This window comes from Neovison vison, chromosome 10 (genome assembly GCF_020171115.1).
Source record: "Neovison vison isolate M4711 chromosome 10, ASM_NN_V1, whole genome shotgun sequence".
In the NCBI taxonomy this organism is placed as follows: domain Eukaryota; kingdom Metazoa; phylum Chordata; class Mammalia; order Carnivora; family Mustelidae; genus Neogale; species Neogale vison.
The window spans coordinates 31,257,354-31,276,918 of record NC_058100.1 but is presented as its reverse complement, the minus strand read 5'-3'; the positions used below and the strand labels follow the sequence as shown (position 1 = coordinate 31,276,918).

The window sequence follows — 19,565 nt, the reverse complement described above, 5'->3', positions numbered from 1 at the left end:
CCTGCTCCAGGGAGTGGCTCCCTGCAGGGAAGGACTCCGCGTGGTGTGGCCCTTGTTGGCCACCAGCACCTACTTGGTCCACAGATATTTTACATTCTTTGGGACCAAAACGCCCAGGCAAACTTTTCAGAAACTCGGCTCCCTCTGGCAGAGCAACTACCTTCAGGAAAGGCTTCTGGGCAAGAAAGTCCAGGCCTTTGACTCTGATAGAAACGCCCAGATGTGTTAGAAACAAAGCCTCTGGGGTTTCATGGGGCCCACGAGAGCAAGAGCTTCTTTGTTCCCTGCTCCGCATTCCTCCGGGTGTCTTGTACATTTTAAGAGATTCCCTACAAAATGAAATAAACATATTTCTTTTATCGAGTGGAAAGACACTGTTGTTAAAAAACAAAATAAAAAAAACAAAAAACCCTAAGAAAGAACGAGAATGGATCTAGAGTCAAAGTTCAGTGTCCTCGGAGTCTGTGGCAGGCGAAGGCAAACCTCGGGCCCTCAGCCAGCTGGCCTGAGCTGGGCCCTGTCCCCCATTCCCTCAGCAGAGTGGCGATCTGGGCACAGGAGCCCAAAGTAGACCCCGTGTGTCCGCCACGCAGCTCTGGAGGGCAGGGCTCCGAAGCAGACGTAGGGATGTTAAACCTGCCTGACTTCCTCGTCCCAACTGTGGACATGAAAAAAAAAAAAAAGAAAGAAAAGAACCAGCCCTTCCTCTTCATGCTCAGGAGCCCTGCAGGCCGGGGCCACGAGGCTCCCCGCAAAGGAATGACGGACCCAACCCGAACCTGAGCCAAGAAGGGACAATGGTCCCACACCCTGTCTGCAGGAGGAAAGGGAAGCCGGAAGCAGCAGCTCCTCAGGGACTCGGGGGCTTGAAAGGTTTACGTTTCCGTCCTTGAGAGCACAGCCAGGGCCTGCGGGTGCGGGGGCCTCCGCCAGCCTTCTGCCCCCGCCCCCCCGCCGTTGTTCTTACAGTCCAGTCCGTGGCCCTTCCGCCAGCCGCGGGGCCTTCAGAAGGATGTGGTGGGGACAGGGAGCCCGAAGGGAGCTAGAAGGCCACCACCATCGACCCCTCCGACTCCCTTTCCAAGGGGGCTTGTCTCCTCCCGTGCCACTGCCCCGGGCTGCAAATTCTTCAGTCAGGAGAAAAGGTGATGCTTGCAGGACCACTTGGGTCAACAGAAACAAGACAAGTAGAACAAAAGCCAGGAAGTCAGAAATGGTTTCCAATATGGTGCATCGACCCGAGAGCAGGCTCCCTAGGTGTTACCGGCTGAGGGCCTGGTGCTTTCTGTGCTTGCACAGAGGCTGCTCCGAACCGCGCTGAGGGAAGAAAACAAACCACAGAAGCCCATGGTCCCATCTTTTATTTTGGACACAGGCATGACGTTGTCACTGGAGCTGTGTTTGCATGGGTCCTGATCCGAAGAAACCGTTTGTAAAATGCCATTTTTGAGACAAGGGGGAATTTGAATATGAACAGGTTTTAGATGATATTAAGGAATTCTTGTCATTATTTTTAAAGACAGATTTTTTTTTTTTTAAAAACGATTATTTATTTATTTATTTATTTATTTGACAGAGAGAAATCACAAGTAGATGGAGAGGCAGGCAGAAAGAGAGAGGGAAGCAGGCTCCCTGCTGAGCAGAGAGCCCGATGCAGGACTCGATCCCAGGACCCTGAGATCGTGACCTGAGCCGAAGGCAGCGGCTTAACCCACTGAGCCACCCAGGCGCCCAAGACAGATTTTTTTGGAGAGTGAGCGAGAGAGAGCACAAGCAGGGGCCCAGGGAGAGGGACACGCAGGCCCCACACTGAGCAAAGAACACCACATGGGGCTCGATCCCAGGACGCTGGGATCATGACCTGAGCGGAAGGCAGAGGCTTAACCGACTGAGCCACCCAAGCGCTCCTATAGTCAAAGAATTGTTTAAATGTTTTTTAAATTTTAATTCAACTAACATACAACGTATTACTGGTTACAGAAGTACAGGCTGGTGATTCGTCAGTCGTACACAATCGCAACAATCGCAACAATCGCAACGCGAGCCGTCCTTAGTGTCCATCCCCAGTCACCCCTCCCCCGCCAACAAACCTGTTTAAGAGTCTCTTATGGTTTGTCTTCTGCTTTCGTCCGGTTTGATTTTTCCTTCTCTTCCCCCATGATCCTGTCTTGTTTTTCAACTTCCTGGTATCAGAGAGATCACAGATTTGTATTTCTCCGATTTACTTATTTCTCTCAGCATAACACCCTCTAGTGCCATCCACGTCGTTGCAAATGGCAAGAGATCTTTTTTTTTTTTTTTTTTTTTAAATGTGTGGTTTTTCTTTACACGTTTCCATTAGGGGTGCCTGGGGTGCTTTGTCAGTGGGCATCAGGGCTCTTAGTGTCCGCTAAGATCTTGATCTCTGGGTCACGGGATCAAGCCCACGTCTGGCTCAGAACTCTTCCTCTACCCCTCCCCCTGCTCTCTTAAATAAATTAAAAAAAAAGTTTCTGCTAAATGTAATAAGACATTACGGTTATGTAACAAAATTTACCTATTTTTAAACATGACCAAAGAACGTCAGGTAAACAGACATGTTTTGGGATTTGTTTTCAAATAATTCAGAAAAGAGGAAGAAGGAGAAAGGGACAGCTGAAGCGTCACTGAGGTGGATGTGTGGAAGTGGGTTTTACCTTCCCCTCTCGTGCCAGTTTGAAATTCTTCACAGAAAACGTGGATATACAGGGAGAACGTTGAGTGTGGGAACCCGTCATAGAAACAGACGGGCAGTGCCTTGCCTCACCTCCACCGACGACACCTGCCACCGTCCTGCCCGGCAAGAACGCTCCCTCCGCTGTCCCAGGCACTCGGGAGAGGATGAAGTCATCGGTTCCTCACCCCAACCGGGCCAGCACGGCAGTCACCCAGAAGGATGCGAAGGGAGCCTCGAGGGGTGGTGGGGGCGGGTAGAGAATCTGAGGTTTCCACTTAAATACTGCCAAGCCTGCCCGCCTGGGGCTGGGGCCGCCTCAGCAATCATGAGTGTATATTTGGTTGGCGCACTCCCCGTGCAGCCTGGAAACCAGAGGCCCCGTGGGAGCAACTCCCCCAGACCCAGTTCCCGGTACTCTGCCTCTGTGTGCTGAAGGAGGGTCTCTCTTTCTGGCGCCGCATCACATGATCACTGCATTCCCGTGAGATCCTCTCCCACGGCTGGCCTGAGCTCCGACTCTCTCCCACTCAGGAGAGCGTGAAGGCTGGCCAGCCAGCCGCCTGTGCGTCTGTGTAATTTTAGCAAGTTAATAAATCCCTAGAAAACATCATGGCTTATAAGACATTACAGCGTTTGTTTTTTTAAAGATTTTATTTATTTATCTGACAGAGCACAAATAGAGGCAGGCAGAGAGAGAGAGGAGGAAGCAGGCTCCCTGCCGAGCAGAGAGCCCGATGCGGGGCTCGATCCCAGGACCCTGGGATCATGACCTGAGCTGTAGGCAGACACCCAACAACTGAGCCACACAAGCACCCTCATTGCTTGTGACACAGCTCTCAACAGACTGTCACCATATTTGTCTTCCAAACTGAGTGTGGCCCCTGGTCCCTGTGTCTGTACGACACCGCCCTCGCATCAGCCCCACCGAGCTCCTCCTGAACACGAGGACTGCCTTTCAGGCACGTGGCACATTGACTCCAATGAAGAAGTTCTTTTATTTATTTGCTTATCTTGGTGAGCTAGGCCACAGGGCAGTGTTTCAGAACAAGCCCAGTCCTGCCTCTCTGGACATTATTCGCTGAGTGACCTCAGGCAAGGTCTACACCGCAAGCATGACACTCTTTCTACAAGTTGTCCAAGCAGCGTGTGCGCCGTGCGACGCACCGTGAGAAATGCCGAGTGCCGGGCCCACAGCGAGCGCTCAGTCATGCTGGCTGGCGCCGTTATGCCCCGTCAGGCCTGCTCTGTGGCAAGGGCCTGGAGGTTCGCTGCTTCATTTCAGTCTCGTGCTCTGGGGCTCGTGCTCCCACGGGCAGAGCTGAGCGAGCACACGGCAGTGGGACCCAGGGGGCCGGGGAGCCGGCCGAGGGGGTGAGGCGGCTGTTCTGCACGCGGCCGAAGGTCTCTCTGAGGGGAGCGGACACTTACAGGAAGTGGGGGATCAAGCCACCCAGACAGGCGCCAAGTGCAAGCTCGAGGCTGAGGGGACGGCAGGTGCACAGGGCCTGAAGCAGGCAGTGCATGGCGCTCCTGAAGAATGAGGAGCCCAGTGCGGCCTGAGGGGGACGAATGGTAAAGAAGGAAGACATGACATGATTCAGTAATTGAAAAAGATGTATTAAGATATTCACAAAGGTACAACAATTCTGAAGAAGGAAAAAACAAAAAATAATAATGAACTAGATGGGTTTTCCCGAGCCGGATACATTTCACTGAAAACCGAGAGGTGGTCTGGGATTTTTGTCTCTTAAGAAATGCCTTCTGGGTGTCCCCTGATCACATGGAATGTTAAAAGGTCTCGTCCTGCCACTAATAAGGCACAGGAAGGGCAGCTCTGCCAGCTGAGAGCAACCCCACCATTGTCCTCTGTGGCAGGCACAGGCACAGGCACACTGGGACACAAGAGGAAGGGCTAGGGGCCCTGCTGCCAGGGCCAGGGGTCTGGTTGGGCGGCAAGGGGGCCGGGGGCCAGTGGCTGTTGCTAGAGCGGGTGCCAAGCTCTCAGTTTTAATCGATTCCACGTACTGGGGGAAGTAGGGGGTGGAGTAAAAAAAAGAAACCCCCCCCAAAAACCCCACCCCAAACTTCAAAACAGTGACAGAGATGGGAACCCCAGAGTAGAAGTGCTAATAACCCTACCCACTGATTCACAAAAGTCTAGACTATCTTCAGCCTCTTGAGACACCGGGAAGCTATCACAGAGCTATGACTGACGCCACGTCTCGCCAGACATGCCGGAAGCTCTTCCAAAGAGGATCATCTTGCGACAGCTCCGGGTGCCACAGACTGGCTTTGTAATGACCCCACTTGTGCCCACTTAAAAGGAAAGGATACTCCTCTCCTTCGGCTGGACGGAGACCCTTACTTCAAGCAGGAAGGACTTGGGCAAAGAATGTTAAGCGGTACTTCTTACTCTCCAAATACTACCCACTCCTCAAGCAAGGCCTAGGCTTCCTACGTCAACGGTGTTTATGGTATCGATCTGAAGGCATCAAGGAAGCGGTGGCCTCGGCATTTACCCTTTGCTGGTCTCACCGTGCCGGATCCACAAACTGAGAGGGTTAGGGTGTAACATGAAAGTCGGTCTCACAACATACAAAGCGAAAGACTACCCTGTATTCTAGAGAGAAAAACACCAACAAAGACTTCTCAAGCTGTGTCCAAGGGGCATGCGAGTCGAGGTTTTCCAACTCCTACAGCCCAGCAGGGGTGCCGACACTGGTCAGCGTCTCCGCTCTCCGACCACCATAAATGCTAAGACTGGCTAAGCCCTTAGACCACAGGGCCACGTCTACTGGAACACTAAGGATCTGCTACCGTCTCCACGAAGGCAAACCGCACGTAAATGACAGCAACAGGAATGTTTTGGACTTTTCCCAACTGTAAATGACCCGGGAAGACAGCACAGAACAGCAAGGCAGTTCATATATACGTAGAATCATAGCATCTGTTCGTCATGCAGCACTGGCTCCCCGTATCAGATTAAATAGAATGTTTATACATATCCTTTATATAATCTTTCTCCTCCCGTGAATAAACGTGTTTGTCCTTGCCCAGCTCTCCCAGGCCACATGGGGTTATGGGCTCCATTTTCTGCACAAGCGTTCCATTTCATTTATTTCTTAGGATATGTTCTGGGTCTTCTCTTAATTCTTAGGATATGTTCTGGGTCTTCTCTTAATTCTTCCGGATGTCCGCATACACCACAGACTCTGACTTGTTAATCTTGTCACTGTGATGTCCACCAGAATGGTCTAACTGCGCATATATGACTGGGCCCTGGAGGAGAGAAAGACAATTAGGGGTTTGGGAAAACCGGGGCTCCCTCCAGGGGCAGGTGCAGAAGCAATCATTGAAGAGGTAACATTAGGGTTCCAGAGTCGTGAGTTCCTCCTTTTAGATGTCTTTGAGGAGACCTCTTAGGAACAGTGTGTCCAGGGCAGACCCTAAAACAAGGCTGGGGACTGTTAAAGCTGGTGCCTGGGGGCACGTTCCCTTATGCCATCTACTTCTTTATCTGTTTGGGGATTTCTGTACAGCAGAATGTTCCTCCTCAGGAATTACCCTTACCTCAATACCTGCCACAGAATTCCTCAGCCCTTGGAACTGGGATCCGAGTTTTAAGGACTAAGATGGGCACTTACCCCAACCCGAGACGCCCTGAAATCATGAGCCTCAGACTAATGCCAGTAAGAAACCAGCGTCCTGGGTATCACTCAAAGATATGCCCAGTCTGAACTGGTCATTTTGTACAAACAGGTGCTTAAAAACATTTCAAATACTCTCTCATGTGCCTACTTAGAGTATAACCCTTTTGGTCTGATCCTATCATAACTAATAAAGATATTGCTTCGTTGACATCTAAGACCATGTAACTATTTTTCCCGTTTTAAAATAAAAAACCAAAAGGCTATGACTGAAGCAATGTGAAGAAAACTCTGCGGACTAGTGTAGAAGTCCTCCCTTTGGCCTCAGCATGAGGAAGGGGGCTCCAGAGTCTCAGGCAGGGCAGCCAGGGAAGGCGGGTGGCGGGGGGAAGGGGTGCAGAGCAGGGCACAGGAGTCTCTCTGGCTCCAGGGGAGGATGTCGAGCAGAGGCCGGAGACGGTGCCTGCACTTCACAACCCTTATCGTCCCTCCCTTCCGACCCAGAGGTTCTGAAGTTACAAACAACAATAACACAATAGCTCTGATTGCAAAAGACAAGTTCAATATAACCCAAAGTCAACTTTTCTCCCAATCTAGGAAACTCTCCTGGGAAGTCCAATATTGTGCTTAAACTTTCACCTCTGGAATCCTAAGCTCAGTGGCCAGACGCCTGTAGCTTCAACTGAACAAGCATACGCCCACCTAGGAGCCCCTGAGCCTGCCTCCTCTAATGTGCCCCGGGGGCTCCCGAGAAGCACAGGCCCTCCAAGCGCTCCAGAAGGGACACGTCGGCTGTTGGGGCTGAACCACGTGCACCTGCAGTGGAAAGTGGATCACAGACCAACACCCCAGGGCTGCCTCTCAGGCCCAGAGCCTGTCCCTGAACAGACCGAGACCAAGACCACTGCGAACGGTCCAGCCAACTGTGGGTGTGTGGGTGAGCCCAAGGACACACGGCTGCACTCTCCCGGCCAGATCTGCCCACCCGACCTACAGAACCGGGAACCAAATAAACATGGTACCGTGTTCTGGGGTTTTGGGGTGGTCTGTTACACGGCAACAGGCCACTGGTCCACCAGGCGAGTGGAAGAGAGAAGAGAGAAAACAAAGACGAAAAAGAACACGGAACGAGCCGAGAATCAGTCAGTAGATGCTAAAACACCAGTAAGGTGTCTCATGCGAGACAGCGTGGTCTTTCCTGGCAAGAGGACACAACATTTGTCAAAAGCAACTGGGAAATACTGAAAGATACAAGGAATCCCCTCCTGTTGGTGGATTTGTGGTTTTTTTCCTTCAACTGCTTACCACTATGCTCTGTCCTCACTCCCTTTCCCTCTTAGAATGGGCTCCCGAGATCCGGGATCTTGTGAGTTCAGTGCCTGGGGCAGGACCAGCAGACCCAGGAGCGCCGGTGAAAGGGCAGATGATGCAACGGGCCTAGACGAATTCTGGGATATCGGTCAAGCTCAGGCACGTGCTGACAGATCTAGTGCAATCCAGAAGAGCTCTCGGAAGTCGGTCCGGAAGGCCCTCTGGAATCTGAAAGCAGCCTGGGTCCCTGCGGAACATGCAGGTCGGAACATGCAAGTCCCACGCAAGGGAACGAAGACAGACGTGGAGATGACTCAGCCGCCGCGAAGAGAGTCACTTTTGGGTGTTCGAGAATTAAGACAACACCAGGAACAGCACCTGTGCTGACGTGGATGTCCACCGTACATCTCGGTACTCACCCCTCCAACCTCCCCTTTCCTTCGGTGGGGTGCGGCTGGGGGCTGCTTTACCACAAAGAATACAATAATCGAGTAAGAAGCTGCTCTGGATACGTTTTCCCGATTAATTACTACACAAATTGTCTTTAACTAGAAAACGTTTCAAGAAACAAACTGCTTGACTCAAGTCTCTCCTTTTAGTGCTGGTAGGAGATAAAATTACTCCTGAGTTCCATGTGTATGAAAAGTATTCCAATATGAAGACACAGGGGTGCAGGTGGGGGCAGAGGGTTCATGGAGAAACGGTTGCCCCAAATGCACATTAATCACATGACTTAAGCTACCGTGTTCTGTCCTGCTGTCCACTGGCCGACGTCTCTGCGGCCCTTTCTGGTCTCAGTCACACCCGATCCGTCAGCACAGGCACCACCAGAAGAGAACATCTGCTTTCACCACATGCTCAGCGACCGCTCACAAAACAGCTTTTTCAGTATTTATGTCCTGCCAGAAATAAGTGTGACACGCAGCCATGTGTTAGGATGAGATCAATGGGCTCGAGTGTGTCGCGGACTTGACAAGAACGGGACAGGCCGGAGAAAACAAGCAGCTGCCTCCAAGCCAACAGATCTGGACGGAACAGCAGCTCCGCCACCCAGCAACCGAGCAAGCTTCCCTTTGTCCACGTGCAACGTGGGACCCAGAAGATCCGGCCGCGCAGGGCCACGCCGAGTGCTGCTTGAGCTGATGCACCCGCACCTCAAAGGCTGCTATGTCCCCGCGTCCTGGCCACAGGGCACGAACTGGGTCATTGCGTCCCCGCGCCCCGCCGATGCCTGCCTCCTGCACACAGAACACTAACCACCTCCAGCACGGGATTCAGGAAAGATGCCCACAAAAATGATTTTAAACTCAACTTCCCAAAGACGTTTTACTTGTCATCCCCGACGCGGGATACTCGAAGCAGCGCCCACCTCATGCCCTTCCCGACCAGGCCGCTGGCTCGCGTTCTGCTGAGCCCTCACCCTGCGTGTGCTACTCGCCCTCCGCCCGCTCAGGTAAATGACCCGGATGGGAAGAGCCATCAGGGTGTGACCCGCTCCCCATGGGACTCAGAGAAGCCTGCGGGCGAACTTCTGGGGAAGGTTTTCCTCCACGACAAAACTGCACGGGAGGCCAGTCGGCTCTTCTCCCACTGCCTCTGCTCCACGGGAGAAACCACGGCAGCCATCTGGAAGCTGCGGGAAGGAGCCCAAGAACAAGACAATATGCAGAGACTGAAAGAGTACAGTGGGTCGGGGCGTCTGGGGGGCTCAGTCTTTAAGTGTCTGCCTTTGGCTCGGGTCATGATCCCAGGATCCCGGGATGGAGCCCCGCACTGGGCTCCCTGCTCGGCGGGGAAGCCTGCTTCTCCCTCTCCCACTCCCCCTGCTGTGTTCCCTCTCTCACTGTGTCAGTCTCTGTTGAAGAAATTAACAGCATCTTAAGAAAAAATAAGGTGGAAAGAACTAGGTTGTTGATGACACTGTGGGGTCACTGAACTAAAGAACACAGAAGTACCTTCCTTGGGACCCCTTGTGAATAAATAAACCTCTGACTATTAAAGCTACTTTTACTCAAGCCTTCCAATTATAACAAAAATAGTGACCAAAGCAAGACGAATGAAACAGCAAACTTAATGTCTTGGTTGGGTGTTACGTCTCATCTTTTGTAAATATCCTCCTTAGGTTCTCCTGCTGCTTCTCTTCTGATAAAATAGCACAGATGTATTTATTCCTCCCAGTAGTAACTACGAATGCTACCAGGTTCTCAGATGGTGCCTGCAGGTAGGAAACGGAAGGTTTTGGTGATCAGGGAACATGTCATGATAAAATCCCAGAAGAAGGTACAAAGGGATAGTTTGCACATATTCTTACCCACACCCCCACTTCACCGGTCTGACTGCCAGCGTGCTGGGCAACCGCCTAGCCTGTCCTTATAAAGCACAGAGCACCACAGGCCCTTATAACTAAAAAGAGAAAAATGAGAAGATCGACTTGCCCCAACCCATCATTTCAGAGATGACGAACAGATGCTGAGATGAAATAGTTCTCCCCACGTTACCACCACCATTGGCTGGACCCAAGTCAGTGCCAGTCTGTAACACATCACTAATTTTTTTTTAATTCTTTTTTTTTTAAATACTTTATTTATTTATTCAACAGAGACGGACACAGCAAGAGAGGGAACACAAGCAGGGGGAGTGGGAGAGGGAGAAGCAGACTGCCCCCTGAGCAGGGAGCCCGATGCAGGGCTCGATCTCAGGACCCTGGATCATGACCTGAACTGAAGCAGATGCTTAGTGACTGAGCTGCCCAGGCACCCCCATATACCACTAATTCTTAACGCACTATCTTGGAGTTCATCTAAATATGAAGATCTCCTCAAGGATGTTTGCTGGGGTATTAAAAAAAAACAAAAACTAAACAACCCCCCCTCAAATATTCATTAGGACTAAAAAAAAATTCAGGACATCACAGAAAAGCCTAAAAGTGATGCCAATAATCCAGGAGACCCTAAGGTTTTGGGGGGCAGGGTGGGTGCCAATCATCTCCCCAGTTCAGCCTATGCGGCCTGCACAGCAAGTACCCACGTGCCTGTGGAACTGCTCACACCAGAACATACGGATCAGACTCTTAAGAGAATCCTGATGTTTGGTTGCATTCAACTGATAGAAGAGGATCAGTCTAGGGCGCCTGGGTGGCTCAGGAGGTTAAGCTCTCTGCTTTAGCCTCAGGTCATGATCCCTGGGTCCTGAGATCAAGTCCTGCATTGGGCTCCCTGCTTGGTGGGGAGTCTGCATCTCCCTCTCTAATTCGCCCTACTTGTGCTCTGTCAAATGAATAAACAAAATCTTAAAAAAAAAAAAAAGGTAATTAATCTCATAAATTCCCTAATAAGATGGACATACCAGGTCAAGTACGTTTTCCCTAAACTGTGAAGATCTTTGCAGCCTCCATCTGAACAAGCTGAGGGGGAAGTGTATGTCACAAGGGTTCTGGCGAAAACAACTTCCATCAAAAACTCCGATGCTCAGAGAGGCATCGCTCTGGAACCTGAAGATAGCACTTGAGTGACGGTGAATAAAAGCACATGCCAGGGGTGCCCGGGGCTGGGGGCTGCAGGGGTACAGGGCTCAGTCAGTTGAGCATCATGTTTGATTTCGGGATTGTGAGATCCAGCCCTGTGTTGGGCTCCACGCTCAGAGGGGAGTCTGGCTGGAGACTCTCTCTCGGCCCCTCCCCACTGCTCTCGCTCTCTAAAAGGAACAAATAAATCTTTAGAGAAAAAAAGCACAGACTAGGATCACCTGTTAATGCTCTATGGCACTTGGGAACTTTATGGTGTGAAGGAAGCAAACATTTTTGCCTTCGGAGAACAGTCCGTGTTGTGAGTTGACATGGTCACAAGATGCAACGCCAAACAAAACAAAAGCTAGAAGAGAAGTCTGCTAGGAAATCACATGATCTACGTCTAAGCCTGGCCCTAACTGGCAGAGGATGTGTAAGTGCCAGAAACAGGTAAGGCAGAAACTAGTCTGAACAAGTACAACTGCAAAATAAAAGGTAGAATATGACTTGATAAAAATAAGTGAGTCAAAGGGTACTCAGGTGCACGCCACCTAACAGAAACCCTGATGTGCAGTTGATGGGGACAGAAGAGGCCTTCAGGGCTTTGCCCTGGGCACAAAGGGAACCACCCAGGAATCAACTGTGGGAAATGCTCCAATTCTGCTCCCAAAGCTAGTCTGCTGTTACCTTGCAGATGCTGAAAAATGCCCCTACTGGTCGACACTGTGGTTGGGTTATTTCTCACCAACTTCGGCCTGGGCAGAACCCTGGGGGCTGACTCGCAGGAAGGGAGGCAGCCTCTGACTCAGGGGCAGCAGGCATGGGAGGGGGAGGTGTCGGCCCTCCAAACAGGGTGGGCAAGTCTGCCTACAGAGCAAGGAGCCCTCATGTCTCCTTCCTCTGCTCCACTCCCGGCAGGGACTTCCTTCTGGAGAAAGTGATGAACCCAAGAAGAGACCCCAGCAGCGGGTTCAGAGGTCCCCCGGTGGAAGACAAGCAGCACCTTATACCAACAGGAAAGCCCGTGACCCAGGAAGCTCTGTCCCTACACAAGCAGCTTCGGGTCAGATCTGAGCACCTTCACTATCAATGGGTAACCAGGGGTCACTAAGCCTTTGAGTAAAGCTTCTAACATCAAAGAAATGATAAGAGAAAAAGGTAACTGAAAAGAAACAGCAAAATCAAGTGGAGACTCTCTCTCGGCCCCTCCCCACTGCTCTTGCTCTCTAAAAGGAACAAATAAATCTTTAGAGAAAAAAAGCACAGACTAGGATCACCTGTTAATGCTCTATGGCACTTGGGAACTTTATGGTGTGAAAGAAGAAAACATTTTTTAAAAATCACATAAAATATATGAAAAAATGGTATGTGCAGAGAGAAGAAAATGCATTCATGAAAACAAGTACAGGATGTTATAGCAAGAGTAAGAAAAAGCTTTTGAAAATTATTAAAGGGGCACCTGTGTGGCTCAGTCAGTTAAGTGTCTGCCTCCAGCTCAGGTCATGATCTCAGGGGCCTGGGAATGAGCCCTGAGTTGGGCTCCCTGCTTAGCGGGGAGCTTGCTTCTCCCTCTCCTTCTGCCCCTGTTCTCTCTCAAATAAGTAAATAAAATTTTTGAAATACATACATACATACATACATGTGTACTTAGAAAACTGCAAATAAAAAACAAGGCAAATATTGACTCCATGAAAAATAAAAAATTATAAAAGGAAGCAAATATATGGTGGGGAAAAAAAAGGTACACTCAACTCTGAAATATACCTAAATATAGTGACATAACCACATCGGGAAGAGGCCTGTGTGTATGTATGTGTACAGAATGTGTGTTAGGGAAAAAGACTGGGAGAAAAAGAAATGTATATTTTCATTTTCCATAGTAGGGAGTCGGTAGATAATATCTAAAACTGAAGAATCTAGAAGTAGTAATATAATAAAGTTGTTTAGAAACATGAATACCAGAAAAAATAGTTAAAAGAATGGAAAGCATTACTATTATGTAATTTTTTTCCTTATTCTCTTCTCTTTCCTTCCCTTTTCTGACTCTAGTCAGATGTGGCCCATCTCCTCTAGTGAACCCTAGAAGTTCATTGTTCATGCTTCATTTTGGGTAGTTTCTATTGCTGTCTTCGAGCTTTCTGATATTTTTTTCTTTGGGTTATGCCATCCAATGCTGCTGCTGTTGTTCACGCCCCGCCCCCCACCCTGTTTTGGTCTTTTTTATATGTGTCTCTTTATGTCAAGGTTTCCTTTACATCATTAAAGTTATTTCTAAGATTTTCATGCTTGTTTAAATGTCCTGGTTCTATGTCCATTGTCTGTCATTTCTCGTTTTGTTTCTATTGATTGGCTTTTCTCCTGGTTATGTTATTATCTTCCTGCTTCTCTGTACGTGTGTTAATTTTGATTGGTGCTAGGCATCGTAAACTTTGCATTGCTGGGTGCTGCATTTTGTTGTATTCTTGTAAAGAGTGTTGGATTTTTGTTCTTGCATGCAGCTAATATACTTTTACTTTAGTCTGATTCTTCAAACGCCTCCTTTGAAGCTTTGTTACGGTGTCCACATGCTGGTGCTGCACTAGCTCTACTACTAAGGCATGACCAATTGTGAGGACTACAACCAAAGCTCTGTGTAACACCAGGTCTCTGCATTCTGGCCTTCAGGAACACAACTCAAGGGAGTCCCACCACTGCACATCTTTTTTTCTCTGTGGTTTCTTCTTCTCTGGTACTTTGCTTCATAAATCCTAGAAACCTTGGCCTCCCCAAATACTGACTTCTGCTCCTCAACTCACTGAGACAACTGAATTCCGGTGTGCTTCCCCTCCCAGCACTGCCGTCTGGGAACTGCCTCAAGGCAGTAAGCTCAGAGTGTCACAGGGCTCCTCTTATTTGTGTCCTTTCTCTCAGGGATCACAGTACCATACTGCGTTGTTTCATTTTCCAATGTCCAAACACCATTCTGGTTTTTATCTCCTTGTTTGTTTTGAACAGGTAAGCAATGCCCACAGCACTTAAAGCAGAAGAAAAAGTTTCCAAGCCTTCTTCAGATGTTATGCCTAACTCTCAAGCCTTTATTCATAACCCTATTCCCATTTGCAACCCAAATTAGTGAGCTGAGGTATCTGAGACATAGTATGTTCTCTGAGAGAGACAGACTAGGAATTAGTCATGAGCCCTGATGCTATGATATGACAGAGAATGTGCTAGAACCTGAGTTTTAGGCCCAGTTCTGTGAACTGCCGGGTGTGTGCTTTTAGGGAGTGACCATCACAGTGCCTCAGTAAAAGCTGTGGAATAAGAGCATGGTGGGGTGCCTGGGTGGCTCAGTGGGTTAAGCCTCTGCCTTCGGCTCAGGTCACGGTCTCAGGGTTCTGGGATCGAGCCCCCTTCAGGCTCTCTGCACAGCAGGGAGCCTGCTTCCCCCCCACCCCCTCTGCCTGCCTCTCTGCCTACTTGTGATCTCTCTGTTAAATAAAAAAATAAAAAAAATCTTAAAAAAAGAAAGATGAGTGCTGTGAAATGTGTAAACTTGGTGATTCACAGACCTGTACCCCTGGGGATAAAAATACATTATATGTTTATTAAAAAAAATTAATTTAAAAAAAGAGGGGAAAAAAAAGAGCATGAGTATATCACCCTCCACAGAACACTGTCATTCTGTCCTTCAGTTCCCTTTAAATCCATTGGAGCTCCAAAACACCTCAGGGAAAAACTGGAATTGGCCAAATTCCTTAGAATGCTTTCTACCCCAGAAGGACAGAATTGGTCCTAAGCTCTGGAATTTCTGCCGTGCCGCAGTTAGAGTCCCAACAACACAGCCGAAACACATTATCAAGCACGACGCTAGATCCCATGCTGAGCTCCAAATCACAGTTACTCCTCCTCCACGGATCCACCTCCACGCCGCGCCCTGTTCATCGAGCTTACCGTTTACTCACACACATCCTTACTTTCAGATTCTTCTGGAGAACTCATACAAAATAATGGTTCCCGTTTTATTTTCAATACCAAGAATATCACTTTTTCCTGCTAATTCCTTGTCTTGCAGGCGCCTCAAGCATAATTTAGTTCACTGGACTTGTTTCCTTAAGCAGTTAAGGAATTTCATCTGACGAGGCCGTCCCCTAATTTCATCGGGCCGAGAGGAGCGGCATGACTAGCACAATCTAAACGGTGGAACGCTTTGCGGGCCGGATTCTTCTCCACGCGTTCCCGTGGCCCTCCTCAGCCAGCTCTTGCTTCCCCCTTCCCGGGTGGCTCTCTTTCCTGCCGCAGGGCTCAGTACTGTTTTCCTGCACCAGGAAAGTGCCAGGGTGCAGAGCGGGGGGTCAGAGCTGCAACCAGCCGTTACCTGGTGGGATCCGGAAGGCAGGCTCTTTACCAGACCCTCTGCATCGGAGGGCGACTTCCGTGGCACCTCCTTAAGTGGGGACGCGCTCTCTGACGTACTGCAGCTGGTGAGTTGGCAGTATGGAGAACAAATGTAAAAAAAAAAGAAAATAAAATAAATGGAAAAAAATATATAGATAGGCAAGTGATGACAAGATGAAGCAGCAGATAACACACAACAGAACGATGAGGGTCAAAATGGTCACAGACTCGAGGCCGTTTCTCGTCCCTGACACTACTTCTCTCAAGTTGATGAACCCACTGTGTGTGCACAGAAACCAGCGTGGCGCAACCTCTTGGCCCCACATTGCAATCACGCTACCTGATGAGAGGGCTCTGGCTCTCGGGGTCATGTATGCTTCCGCTGCTCTGTGTCTTCCCTCTGCTGTCATCCACCTCGGCGAGCAAGCCAAGCCTTCCAGCCAGTGGCCCAAGGCAGGCCTCTGCTGAGTGCTCCAGAAGTCACCAGACCCGCACCCAGGCACGCCTCCTCCCTTCCACCCCATAGCTCCCCAGACTCAGTTTCCCCACGAAGGCTGCAGCCCAACCAAAGAGAACCCAGGAGGTCACGAACACTAAGAAACTGGGATGTCGCATGACACTGGCTGAACTTGGTCAGGCCTCTGGGGGTCTTTCAGAACGAGCATTACCTCATAAATAAAGGCAGAGTGACTGCAGGAGGAAACTCATTAGGGATTCCCTAATGGTACTTGTCGGAGCGTAAGTCCTTTATGATGCATTTTTTAAAGCAACTCTCAGGACTGGGGGTGGGGTGGGGGGTCACATTCAAGTGTGGTTACTAAGACCAGAGTGAACAGGAATGGCGCTCTTCTCCGAAACAGGAAGCTCTGAGCTCTGACCCCAAACCAAAATGGTCCGGGGATCTGACACAAAGAGGGTCTCAATCACCAACACCACAATTCACATATGAAAGAACACGGACACACACACGCACCGCTGCTCCACACGAAGAACATACATACTCCAATGCACAAACCCTCTAGGAACCCTGACAGCCCAGGTCCCGGGGATGGTACACTCGACAAGGGGCCCATGCAAACACAGGACGTATCCGTGGACAAACCGTAGTAACTGCCGGGTTAGCTCAGAGCTAGCGGGTCAGCTATCGACAAGGGCGAGGGACGGAACACACACTCACGTCGATGTTAACAGCAACGGCAGTGTGATTAGTTACCATGTGTCTAGTGGGGGTGGAAGAGGACCCCAGCCCTGCCACAGTCCCAGGGTGTCGTCTACGTCAGCTTTTCTTAAGAAGTGGCAGATAAGCAGGACCTGATCCCGGCACACCACGGCAGAAAAAGCAGGGGAGGGAAAAAAAACCACAGTAAGAAGAAAAGCAGCATTCACGGTGCCATGCAGGATTCTAAGGCACAGTTCTGCCCCCTTCTGACCCCAAAGCAAGAGCTACAGACCCAGGCGTGTCACCACCCGGCGTTAGTCTCCCGCTGAAAACCAGCCCTCTAGTTACAGGTCTTCGTGAAGCACTCACCATGCAAAGGAGAAGACAGAGTGAGCAGGACAGAGCATTCCAAGCAAACAAGATCTGAATTTGAACACTCAAACTTGTTAGAACACGGCACTCCTAAAGACCAGAGCCGCGGGCCCGGGTTCCCACCGTCCAGCAGCACGGGGGTCCGGCACACGCCATCCTCTCGGAGCACAATCCCAGATTCAGGCTGCTGCCGGCAGGCCCATGCACAGGAGGCCCGGCTCGTGCTGCAGCCTGAACCTGGCCTCTGCTCGGTCTTACCCTGGGAGTCGTACCTAGCGTGCGTGGGCTGCCTGTCCAGCTGGAGCCAGGGAGAAGGTCCTTCAGTTAGACACGTACCCTCTGCTACGAGGTACTCTCTTTCCGAAGCCATAAACAAAAAGACAGTCTACTTCTCTTTATTGCTGGTACACTCTGCTGTTCAGCTCTTACTAGCCGGGTTTAGAGGAGTCCAGCCGTGCATTCGAGAATGATCAAAGCAGTAAAACTGCTCACGAAGCAGGAAGAGTGGGAAAGCCCTCCCGTCACAGCGCTGCGGCCGTCGGCGCTGTGCTCTGGGACTACCGTTTCCTATTCACCTAACTGCAAAGGAGAGCCTCGTGAGAACACTACCAGAGACTCAAACCACACTCAGAGCGGGAAAGGAACGTGCGTGGCCTCGCAGCCCTGTGGTCGGGGGGCTGCCGACGGCCGTGCTGATCGCCAAACCCAGGACGGGCCTTCTGGAGCAGGGTGGAGGCCACAGCCTATGCTCACCCACAGGCCTCCGAGCTCTGCTGGCCCCTGCGGGACACAGGGACACACTCCCCCACTCTGATGTGAAAGCAAACAGTAGCTAATACTTCACCATTCTTTCTCCAAAAACATTCACGTTTTTTAAATTCCTTTCCTTCCCCCAACCTCTCCCCCACCCTGCCCCCGCCCCCGAAGCAGCTTTTCTTACCCCATATAATCCCGTTTAGAGTTTCTCCTTCTGTAGAGGACAGCCAGGGTCGTGCTGACGAGCAGAGTGAGGCCCAGGACCACAGCAGCAACTATCCCCACCACCACCCAAACCGGAAACACGGGCAAGACCTCTGGAGAGAAAGAACAAAATCATTTTAAGGTACTTTGCTACCAAGAGAAGAAGCAGGGTTTTATTAAATCACTAAGTGAGTGCTTTAGGGGCTTCCACGTCCTCTTTAGTGTCTGCATTATGAGCTCCTGGTGTCTGACTGACGACGTGCACACGCTCACAGGTGAAGGAGGCACGACAGAGCATCGCACGTCTGCCACACACGCCTCCCTCCCGATGCTCTAAAGCCAGAGAAATTCCAGGGCTGTGAATTTACCTCAATTTGCTCTCCAACAAAGCAGACTTTGTCTCAAAGGAGACACCAAATGCAGAACCTGCATTTCCTGCTTATTTTCCAAGAAAGGGAAGGAAAACACTGTCCTGCTTTTGCAAATGTGGAAACTCTCCCTCGAAGGACATGGAAGCTGTACTCACCTTCTTTCCCACTGCCCACCCCTTCCACCCACTGTGAGTTCGGTCTTACTTCCAATTAATACTGAAGAAGGACATTCCTGAATTTGGGTCAGTGGGCTCCAAGGATACAGATGGGGAACCCGGCTCAAGCAGCTGGAAAAGCAGGGGCTCCCCGACCTTGCAGCTAGAGGTACACAGGGGCAGGGCACCTAACTGCAGACAAACATACTCGGAAATGTCACTCCTGCTCTTCAACTGAACCTGAGACAAAGGGGACTGTGTTACCACTGCCAAAACACTCAGGGAAGTACCTTTCTCTACGACATAGAGCCTAATGTGTCCTGGCTGGGCAACAATGTCAGGAGGGTTTTTGACGTCACAAATATAGGTGCCGTTGTGGATAAACTGCATATTTTCTATGTTGATGGATGCGTCCTTCTTGTCCAGGTCTCCAGCCCAGCTGGTCCTGTCCTTAAATGGTGGGTAATTCCCAGGATACACTTGCCCTTGGGAGTAGTGGAAAAACTGCAACCAGAAAAAAAAGACACATGAGCTCTCCTCACAGGCAGGCACCCCATACTCCGTAATGGGCGAAGACTTCATAGAGAAAGGCATACAACTCCATATGACAAGTGAGCTATGGGACAGAAGCCAGACCAGCGTTTAGAAAGCACGGGGATTGACACTATTTCAGCTGAAGCCATAAACTCGTATATCATCTCAAATCTTCTCAATATGTCATTGGTGGAGTGATTACTGCCCATTCTTCATACATAAGGAAAAGGAGACTCAAAGAAGCCATCTGTTCAGGGTCACAGTGACAACAGGGGGTGGACCCAAAGTCAGGACCATCTGACCCTTCAGAGCCAGTGACCACACCATGATAGAGACTGAATCCAAAGGTTTCGGTCTGAATTCACAAAGTTTACCACTTAGTTCTAGAAAGCCCTGAAGCAGGTAAAGCCTAAATATCACAGAGCAGTTAGTTAATCTGACGGGCTTCTCCCTCTTACGTACTGGTTTCCCAGGGAAATGTT

The 19,565-nt window shown here is 50.1% G+C and overlaps 1 protein-coding gene across 3 annotated transcripts in view; it reads right to left on the bottom strand.

The window, feature by feature from the left end:
• Positions 1-4,291: 4,291 nt before the first annotated feature.
• The window catches only part of MPZL1 (myelin protein zero like 1), a 52,210-nt gene continuing 36,936 nt past the window's right edge, over positions 4,292-19,565 (bottom strand). For all 3 annotated transcript variants that reach the window (XM_044266879.1, XM_044266880.1, XM_044266881.1), the window contains exons 3-6: positions 18,840-19,053; positions 18,004-18,136; positions 15,513-15,615; positions 4,292-5,974 (exon numbers count right to left, since the gene is read on the bottom strand). In XM_044266879.1, the coding sequence (XP_044122814.1) occupies positions 5,873-5,974; positions 15,513-15,615; positions 18,004-18,136; positions 18,840-19,053 (552 nt within the window). In that variant the 3' untranslated portion in view covers positions 4,292-5,872. The remainder of the gene's footprint in view (positions 5,975-15,512; positions 15,616-18,003; positions 18,137-18,839; positions 19,054-19,565) is intronic.